Consider the following 10,357-nt stretch of genomic DNA (forward strand, 5'->3'; position numbering starts at 1 on the left):
GCCGGCCTGTTGATTAAAAGCTAATCCATAGCGTAAAACGAGTTGCCAAAATAACCCCAGAATGGGTTAATGCCCGTATATGCGGTATTGGTCATATTCTCTATCATAGATCGCTGGGAGTTCTCATACCACCCTCTCCACATCGCCAACAGATGGAAGGATGGACAGATATTAAAGCGAAAGCTCTACTCTTCGCATTACAACTCCCAAGGACAAGTTTAGTGCGCGTTTGACCTTGGGCTGGTGCTTCATACCACGTGACTCGATGTGGAGAAACTCCGCAGCTGCGCTCGCTCTGAGCCTCGCCGATCGCTCGGAGCCTCGCCGCTGCTGTACTACGCGACCAGCGGGGGTATAACAGGTGCTTCGCTGGCGCTCGGTCACTCAGTCTCGCCATGAATGAGGCGCGCGCCGGACAGACTCTGGCGCCAAACCATACGTAACCATGTTTAACAGAGCTTTCGCTCGTATCACTAGGTGTAACAAGCGCTAGTTTTTTTTTCCAACGCGGTAGTTCTAAGGCTAATGCATTCAAAAGGAAAGTCTTCTACAGGGCATAACATAATGACAAAAGCATAAATAGGTGCCTTATTTATTAAAAACACCTTATAGGGCATCGAGTAAACTTTATCACTAACGGTATCATAACTAGTGGTGTTACAAGCTGGCAGTATATTGCTAACAAATCTCAGTGCTTTTGTCTCCTTTTTCTTTTCTTGCAGCACGAATATCTAGACTCCGAGCATGGCCACTCCAACCGTAGGCTACACAAGCGCCAGGGGTCTGGCCCAGAGCATCCGCAACCTGCTCGTGTACAAGGGAGTGCATTTCCAGGACAAGCGTTACGAGTTTGGGCCCGCGCCGGCCTACGAGAAGCAGGGCTGGGCCGCTGACAAAGCATCGCTGGGACTAGCCTTCCCGAATTTGCCTTACTACATTGAAGGAGACGTCCGACTCACGCAGACCCTCGCCATTCTACGTTACCTCGGAAAGAAGCACGGTCTTGACGCAAGGTCAGTGCCGGACAACCCTTATATAGACATGGTCTATAGGCAGTCTATAGACTTCTTATAGACTCTGTTGCCTTCCTGTACATATTTATTTTGGTCTATTCATAGTCTATAGACAAAAGTCTACTAAACGTGTATGGCCCTAAATATATAGATTGTCTATAGACTGTCTATAGGAATTGCATTGCCTATAGACTGTTTTCTAGGGTTTGTCTATAGAGCGTCTATAAACTTCATAGACAGAAGTCTATGAGCAGTCAACATGACAGCAGCGAGGAGCACTGCCATCGAGCTGCATGGTTTAACAAATGTACAACTTCTGATAACGCTTCAGATGAAGCAGTCAGGCTCAGCGTTGGTGGAGTTCGTGCATAGATGTTTTCAAGGATGAGTAGTGCCAATACACAGGAGCAAGAAAAAGGGGACGGAACTTGTCAAAGCTTCGCACACATATGGAAGCTCGAACGAATGTTGTTGATAATGATGATGATTATTATGTTTGTAGTAACCAGCCGAGGGGAGTTTGCTGCAGGGCGAAGGTGTTCCCTTTAATGGTCTTCACTGCAACACCCTCCACAAATCCCATTTTCCTCCAAAGCCCATTAGCGGCTACAGAAAGCTGGAAAAATTCTAACCATAGTCCTACTGTGGCGCTCTCCAATCCTAGACTTGGTTCCCTTTTTAATCGCGTCTAAACTGCCCCTTAGTAATGGACAATGGAGAACCAGTCATCCGACCTTTCTATAAAGTAACATACATGTTGTTCATGTCCATTTTATTCTCTTAATTCCAGGTCTGATCTCGTAATGATGCTCTCCTGCCATCTCTTACGCTTATTTCTCTTCCATCGCTCACTTTCCCTTCAAACTGCATCAATGCATGCAGCCTTGCAGGATCCTACGTAACTGCTGAACCTCAGGGTCACTCTTCAAATTGCATTGCTCTTCCCCGTCCGTTGTTGACTGGTGCAGGACTGAGCGGGATGCCATAGAGCTGTCGGTTCTGGAGCAGCAGGCACACGATCTGCAGTGGCTCCTCGTGCTGACCTCCATGAATCCTAACACGACCCAGGCCCGCGAGTCGCACGAAAAGAAGTTGGCCGACTGCCTGAACCAGTGGCAGAAGCACCTGAAGACGCGCAAGTGGGCCCTCGGAGACTCGCTCACCTACGTGGACTTCCTGTTGTACGAGGCGTTTGACTGGAACCGCCACTACGCTCCCGGGATGTTCGAGGGGCGTCCCGAGATCCTGGACTACTTGAAGAGGTTCGAGGAGCTTCCCAAGCTGAAGGAGTACTTCGCTTCGGACAAATACACCAAGTGGCCCATCATGGCCCCGTACATGTTCTGGGGACACTAGTAAACACAACCACACCCATCAAGCCTCATGACATTGCCGGGAGGGAACTTTAAGTTTTATACAATAAAATTATTCTCTCCCTATGTCGTCAAGACCAGTTTGGAGTTAGCACTGTCTCCATAGTGCTACTCTCATATGCAAAGTTCGAAGTAACACTCTCCTCAACCCATAATGCCCTACAACTTTGGATGGCGTGACACAGCTCACTGTCCCAACTGTCCAGACATCAGGGCAGACAAACAACACACTATCTACTGATTTAACACTGCCATTACATCTCCTTATTTCCCATACCCCCTCCCCCTTCCTTTCTGGAGTGCCGGGCTTCAGCTACAGTGGCGGATCAAGCGCTCTTCTTCACTGTTATTGTTGAGACTGAAGGAATGATGAGAAGGAAAGTGCACGGGCCTGCCCACTGTCTTGAGCTGAGACACAATCGCTGCCACGTGCAGACAGAGGATAGTGGAAATATGTGAGTTAAAATATGCATAATTAAATATATATGGGTAAGTGTCAATTAAAGGTTCACTGCACGATACCCAGTGAAAAAAATGGCTGAGGCTTAGCTTAGTTTAAGCCTAGTCAGATGCGAAGCATATTGTCGCCGAGTTGCATATCGAGCACGCCGCTTGGCTAGACGTTCTTCACGCTCTTCATCAGTCTCTGTAGCACGCCGCAACTTTTGCTTCTCATTCCAACGAGCAGCCCTGTCTCCAGGAGGCATCTCTATCCCGTGTACACCTAGCAGAGGCAGGCGCACCCCCTTGTATACCGCCGCTCCAGCATCACGTGTTCACTACAGCGCACCTAGCGGCAGAAGCAGGAAACGCATTGGTCGCGACGCCTCGCGCGACGGCGCGAGCTGGGGCCCCGTTTCTCCTATGTCGTTACGTCACGCATCACGTGGTCCTCCTTGGTCGCGACGCCTCGCGCGACGGCGCGAGCTGGGCCCCGTTTCTCCTATGTCGTTACGTCACGCATCATGTGGTCCTCCTTGGTCGCGACGCCTCGCGCGCCGGCGAGCTGGGCCCCCGTTTCTCATCTGCTGTGACGTCACGCACCACGTGGTCATTCTTGGTCACGACGCCTCGCGCGACGGCGCAAGTTGGGCCAATGGTTGGGCCCCCGTTTTTCATCTGCTGTGACGTCAGGCATCACGTGGTATGACATGGAGGTCACGAAAGGTCAATGGTAACGACACCGCCGCGCTCGAGAAGCTGGGTTGGGCTATTTTAGTATGCTTCGCATAAAAAAAAATTGGCAGTGGTTTAGCTCTGGTTAAACCTGGAGGATTGCGAAAGCAACGAGGAGAGAGAGAGGGAGAGAGGCGACGGAGAGCACGCGGCAGCGGCGGCGGCTCCGGCACGCTAGCTATGCGCTGCTACTGCGCGTGCGCAACTGGCGAGCGCGGCGGCGGCACCTCTGCCGCGCAGCGACGGCGGCGGCGCGCCAGCTGTGCGCCGTGTGACGTCACCACTCCTCGCGCATACGCAGTATGGCCTTTCGTCAGCTCCGCGAAATGGCTCGGCGACTTGCGTAGTGTTGCTTTCGCAACAAAACATTAGCCAGTCGCGAATGGTACTTGTAGCGTAGACTTTGTCATAACAAGCTTTTTTTCCCCAGTTATTGATGGTTATTCATGCTATTCCCCCTCTCTATCTTATAATTTGATAAATTGCCGTGACATTTGCCTCACAGAGTCGATACGAAGGGACGCGTAGTGCTGATTAGTGTGCTCTCAGCATTATAGGCTGCTCTAACTGTGTTGAAACTTGGCTCACTTGGCGAGGGTGGTTGTAATGAGGCAGTGAGAAGAATGCGTTGACCTCAACGACATCAGCGCCTTGGAAACAGGCACCTCTTATTCCCTGTCGTATAATCTCGGCGGCAGCCACTGCTCCAACACGAGTATAAAGGACGCAATAGCGGAAACAAGCGGCGCAGTTCGTCGATCTCTGGCAGCATCGCATCACTGTTCGTGTAAATCAGTAAGAATATGAGTGCTTTTTTAACTTTTTGACTTCCTTTTAGTCTTTAATAGAGCATAGAGAAAATTTCAGGAGTATGTCTGCTCCGTTGTACCTTCGCAATATATACGTGAGCTCAGACGGCTTAGACTTGAGGTTTAGTATTATTCTGGCAAACTTGGCTTATGGACATCCTATGGACATCTGTTCATTAGCGTCATCTGGGGCTCATTGGTAGCGACGCCATGGACGCCTATCATTGACTGCGGATTACGCAATAATTGTTGTATATGTTAGTGCGACAGCATTAAAGTAAGCCTCATTTGAGAAAAAAAAATGCGTAGTCGGCCACGTAATTCTCAAGACCGGAAGTGACGTCAACAGACCAGAAGGGATTACTATGCATTACTATGTTTCTCGCTGTATCTTGGTTGCGACCATGTCGCCCCCTCCAGATAATTCAAGGAAACATCTAACCCACAGCGAGATGACCCGACGAGATGCCTGGTTGTGTGCAGACAGACGTAAGGGTCGGCAAACACGACCACGAAAGGATGACACAAAACTCGATATGCAGGCATCAACGTGTTATCGCATTGCCAACACATAATGTAATTAGGTATCCTTCTGAATTTTTTTTCTAATAGAAGGTCATGACCGGTCGCTGTGATCCACACTTGCTCCCTGATGCAAATGCGCTGCATATAGTTAGCACAGGTTCTAGAAGTGTTTTCGTACAACCGCACTTTAGTGTGAAAGTAAAGAGTGCCTTTCTTATTTGGCTGTGTAGTTTCACCTCAGTGTTCATTCAGTTGTCAGTGGTATGTAGAATAAAGCGTTTGTTTTGTACAGCTCAATTCCGGATGAAAATCTAAACCAACCAAGCAGTTTGGTTTGGTTTATGTGCTTTAACGTCCGTAGTGAAGGGCTCCGGAAATTTCTACCACCTGGGGTTCTTTAACGTGCACCAGGTCATTCTTGGATCTTGGTTAAAAGAAAAATGGAAGAATGGTTTATTTGGGATGGCTTATCACGAAACACTGCTTATCCTCTTCTTATCGCTATCTTGTTGATTTGTATGCATTCTGCTTTTTAAATTGCTCGATATCAGATAGCTACAGGTCAGTGAAGGTAGTCTCCAAGCACGGCACTGTATTACGTTTGTTTCGAGTGAAACTGCAGACTGCGAGTTGGCGTAGTTCTATTATTTCAGTCAGCATCCAATAGACCAGACAAACAAGAAGTTGGCAACACTACATCTTCCTGTCCGGTTATTGTTTTGCTGCTGCATGCTGGTTGGAGTTAATGTCCCTTGAGTTATTCCAACTTTTTTATATACATTACGATGAAATCAGAGTAGGAAAATGAGGGTCACCTACCTTCAGTTTATCTGAGACGAATGAAATGTATAAGAATTGGTGTGCTAATTTAAGTGATTGATCAGAGTAACTATTGCTGAACGCAAGGTCCTGGGATCGAATCTCGACCGTGGCGGCTGCCTTTCGATGGAAGCGAAATGGAAAATCGTCCGCGTACTGTGCAATTAGAAAGCTATAGCATAGCGCGATACGCGATCCGCTACCGTAAACCGCTTCCGCGGGTCGCCAATGCGCATGCGCAGATCGCCCGGAGAGCACCAGATGGCGCTAGGTGCCGGCAAGCTGCGAGCCCACCTGCCGCGCAGGAACCAATCAGAACGTGCGCACTGATGACGCGCTGTAGCTGATCACAGTAGCGGATCACGCTATGCTATAAGGCTCTATTAAACAGGAGCCCTCCATTGTGCCGTCCATCGTAGTTCACGTTAAGCTTCAGCACGTCAAACGTCAGTCGCGTTGTGAATCACTCATGCCATTCCCGAAACTCTAAATCTGTGTAAGGTAAAAAGAATCCACCTCCTTACTTTTCGAGACCTTTTTCATCTTCAGGGGAGTCGGCAATAAACAAATAAGAAGTAGACCCTCCAGACTGGATACCTTTTGCAAAGATGGTACCTTTCTGTAACGTTATTCTCTAATACGTCTGCTGAAAAATCAGCGTCTCTTTATCGCGGAAATATCGGTATGGCACTGAATGACACATCATGCTTTGTATTTGAATGACACGTAAGTAACGCGGTGAGAATCTTATAAAAAGTTTAATGCGGAGATGTTGACAGATGAACGTGTCTTCGGTCTGCTGAGCAAGTTCATGCTTGTCTTTTTCTGTAACAAACATGTTTCTCTGTCTGCATAGCCGCATTCCCTTCAAGAATTTTTTCACACCATTCCTCCTGCGCATTCAATGCGCCAAGATACAGTTCGTTGTCTTATTGTTTCGCCTCATGGCGCGCCTGCAGCTGTAGGTAGCAGGAAAATCCAGTTCTTGGCTACACCAACGCGAGAGGGCTGGCCCAGAGCATCCGCAACCTGCTTGTGTACAAAGGGGTCCAGTTTGAGGAGAAGCAGTACAAGACTGGTCCGGCGCCCGGCTTTGAGAAGATCGGCTGGGCCCAGGACAAGTTCAGCCTGGGCCTGCAGTTCCCTAATTTGCCCTACTATTCGGATGGCGAGGTGAACTTGACGCAGAGCGTCGCCATCTTGCGCTACCTGGGGAGGAAGTACGACTTGACTTCCAAGTGAGTCTTGTGAAGATCGGTGTTGCTTAGTGCGGTTCGCAAGGTTGATTTGGTTCCCGTGCCTGGAGTATTATGAATTTTAAACCCAGTCCTGCGGCAGCATATCCAGTGTTGTCGGTAACGCGTTACCGGTAACGCGTTACTTTTTTCGGTAACTTAGTAACGTACTCGTTACCATTTCGGAACTGTAACGGGTAACGTACTTGCGTTAACATTTTCCGGTAACGTGATGTGTCATGTTACTAGTTACTTTTTTATTTCAATTGTCCCCCTCCGCCTCTTTTTCAGAAAAAAAAAAACGCCGAAATTGGTGTTGCAAATAAACAAAACCTACGGGTGCTCTCGACGACGCACTCAACTAAAAAAAAAAAAGCACGAACACCGTGGGCCAAATGTGGCCTCATTCGTGTCCCTCTCGCGAGGTGGCGTTATCGACGCTGTTGGCCCGGTCTGGCCGGTCTCTCGTCACACGAACTATCGCTATCAGATGAGCGCGCCGTGTTTCAAGCCACTTTACGCCGGTAATTCCTGTTTAGCGAAGATATTTCCAAGATAGGGCACAAATATTATTCTGAATGTGCAACTACAGTGGCATTAAGGCTGCGCGAACGGTCCTGGGCGGCAGAGATGCGATCGGGATGTCTGAATCATTAGCTATTTCGATGAGACATCTGGATCTTGGTCGGGTATAGTTTTTTTGTTTCATTTACCTCCTTACAATCTAAATGACTCTTTGCTTACGGTGGGCCACGAAACGGTAGATGAGTCGCATGTTGCCGAAAATATCGAAACCTATGGCCATATATGTACGATTGGTTTGAAGCAAGATAGTCAAAGATGCATATGTGCCTTTTAAAGGGAGATGCAGCAATACCACAGTGAAACTTCAACGTTATTAAGGTCATAAAACGCGAAAAATGACGGTAATAGCAGAGGTCAGATTGAAAGTAGTTTATTCAGTTCATATAAGAAAAAAAAAACATATACATCTTAATGGGAGCCACTTTTAATGGGCCAAACAGTTACAAGAGACGTGCTTTTTTGTTTGCAACAGCCACCTTCTCCTTGCTCTCTAAACGGTGATTAACATCTCTAGGGAAAAAGTGCATTCTTGTAGCAATAACAAAGTTCAGTATCTAACAAGTGAATGCCGACATGTGTTCAGCACAACCCAAGCGAGCAAGGCTGCACTTGTCTAGCTCTTCCAGCACTTTCCAGAAAATGTTTGCAGGCGTGGCGATGGTCAGTGTGAATTGCGGTCGCACATTACGTAGAACGCTTATCTTGCCTTGGTTTGGGAGCAGACAGGTCGACAGCTCGGCCGCACCGACTCACGGACGCATAGCTCGGGTGCACCGACGCTGTTGCGCTTCTGTGTTGAGTTGCAGCCGGAGCCAACGCCGCACGAGCTACGTCGCTCGAAACGCACTTATATAAATGTGGCAAGCACACAGAGGAGCAGCGGCCAACTTGCAGCGCAGTTTAACACCAACAAAAAAACGCCTGGCAGAAAAACGCTTCGCTGTAATCTTCGCTGACATGGTCAGCGTGGCTACTCTTCCTTCATGCTCTGCCAATTGACCTTGGCTCTGCCAAGAAGCCGGTCAAACATAGAGTTCATGCTTTGGTAGCATATACAGTAACTCTAGTCAAACAGCGACGAGAGCGCCCCGCTCGGCGGTACAGGCAAGGGTGACATCCGCGGCGTCGGAGTTTGCAAACTGGAAAAGTAATCTAGTAACGTTGCTAGTTGTATCCGACTATAAGAAGAACCAACAACATTGGGCTACTTTTTATGGTGCATTTGTTGTGCCACAAACACTGATGAGTACAAAAGGTTATGGCAGTTATGGCAACATAGTAAGAGCTAAAGCGAAGCGAGAGAGAGGGAAACTTTACTTTAAGAAAGACTGGCGTCGCGAAAAGGTGTAGTTGGTGTAATCCTCCCATCTCTATGGTGGGCCGGCAGTACGCTCAAAGCGGCGTTCAAATCACGCGCGCCGGCATGTCATGTGGTCAGAGAAAGACAGAAACAGAAGCTTTGCCCTCTTAGGGCAAAGGGGCAAAGCTTCTCCATTTCCTCGCCAACCTCCTAGGGCAAAGCTCTGCTGCCACTTCCACTGTTTTTTCCGGATATACAAAAATATAACAGTTCTAAAGGCTCGTGATAAGATGAGTCATATTTTTCATCCCAAGATTACGCCTTTCGGCTGTTTTGTTTCTCATTTCTGCCTGTACTTCTGCCCCGTTTCCCGCGTGCGATCACCACACATATTACAGAATTTGTAACGTAATATTCGTGCACCTTTGGGGTCACACTTTTTGTTCAGTCCGAAATTTAAGGTTTCTGAAAATAAACTTTACGAAGTTGTACATTCTAATTTTGAAACCTCACTAGCGCCGCTATACTGGCGCACTATTAAAATACTCAGTGCGACGATTCTTGCAGGCTCGGGGCCATCGTCGTTTTCGGTACCTTCACGGGCGAGCAAGGTGAAATTGTTCTTTCGTCTTTTTCGCTGCAAAACATATCCACGCAATCGAGATACTTTCATTCGATAAGGCGCTGCGATTGTTAAGGTCGCCGCCATGGACCCTAGCCAGCTGCCACACTCGCATACGGGCGGCGTGCGGCCCATGAACGTCGAGGGACGGTTCGGCAACGAAAGGGCCCGACTGTCCGGAGAGTTCACTGACGCCGACCGCGCTTGGCGAAAGAAATGGCTCGAAGACCAGCATCTGTCACCCAACGAGCCGCGAAAGGTGCCCGAGTTGGAAAGATCCCTGAAGAACCCGTTCCGCCGATTCTACCGTTACCCGATGGACGCTCTGTTCGGCCGTCTCGAGCCGGTACTGGGTTCGCTCTGGGCTCCCACCTTGCGTTGGGTCATTCCCAAGGTATTTTTCCTGTACGTCGGCGGCCTTGTCCTGGTGTACAACTACAAGTACAACCAGCACACCTGGCAGCGCCACAGCGGATTAGTGGTGCGGTCGTCGAGATCAGCTGTGTACCCCGGAGACCCCGAGTGGCCCAAACCGACCGACAGGACCAAGCCTTCGGATTACGCAGACTACGGCTTCAAGAATAGGGAGGCCCTGCGCGATCGCGTCTAACCAACGTCCTATTCAGTCTCGTCATGTCAAGCGATGGAGAAAGATTGCTAGAATAAATGCTAGTTGAGTGTCCATCTCACTGTGCTTTATCTTTTGAGGGCAGCTCGGGGAGAACCAGCCACACTACGCACCGGCGAGTGGAGACTTCACGCCGGGATCCGACGAAGCTAACCATAACTTTAGAGATTAGCTTCACAAATATAACGCGTCGAGGAGTGCAAAAGGCAGACATTCAGTGCATCCTTGCAATTGTGGCAGACGCGTCAAAGAAAATGCACGGAGGTGCTGCG

The 10,357-nt window shown here is 48.8% G+C and overlaps 2 protein-coding genes across 2 annotated transcripts; both read left to right on the top strand.

Moving 5' to 3' along the window:
- The first annotated feature begins 728 nt into the window (after positions 1-728).
- LOC149364268 (glutathione S-transferase Mu 2-like) lies at positions 729-2,383 on the top strand. Its single transcript, XM_089570063.1, has 2 exons — positions 729-1,013; positions 1,982-2,383. The coding sequence occupies exons 1-2, from the start codon at positions 745-747 to the stop codon at positions 2,367-2,369; spliced, it is 657 nt and encodes a 218-aa protein (XP_089426189.1). The 5' UTR covers positions 729-744; the 3' UTR covers positions 2,370-2,383.
- Positions 2,384-9,403: 7,020 nt separating this feature from the next.
- Positions 9,404-10,146, top strand: ND-B17 (NADH dehydrogenase (ubiquinone) B17 subunit). The gene has a single exon (XM_089570064.1). It carries the CDS (start codon positions 9,543-9,545, stop codon positions 10,065-10,067), a length of 525 nt encoding a protein of 174 aa, XP_089426190.1. The 5' UTR covers positions 9,404-9,542; the 3' UTR covers positions 10,068-10,146.
- Positions 10,147-10,357: the final 211 nt, after the last annotated feature.

The sequence above is a fragment of the Amblyomma mixtum genome, chromosome 2, assembly GCF_055824585.1.
Source record: "Amblyomma mixtum isolate Tamu chromosome 2, ASM5582458v1, whole genome shotgun sequence".
NCBI lineage: Eukaryota > Metazoa > Arthropoda > Arachnida > Ixodida > Ixodidae > Amblyomma > Amblyomma mixtum.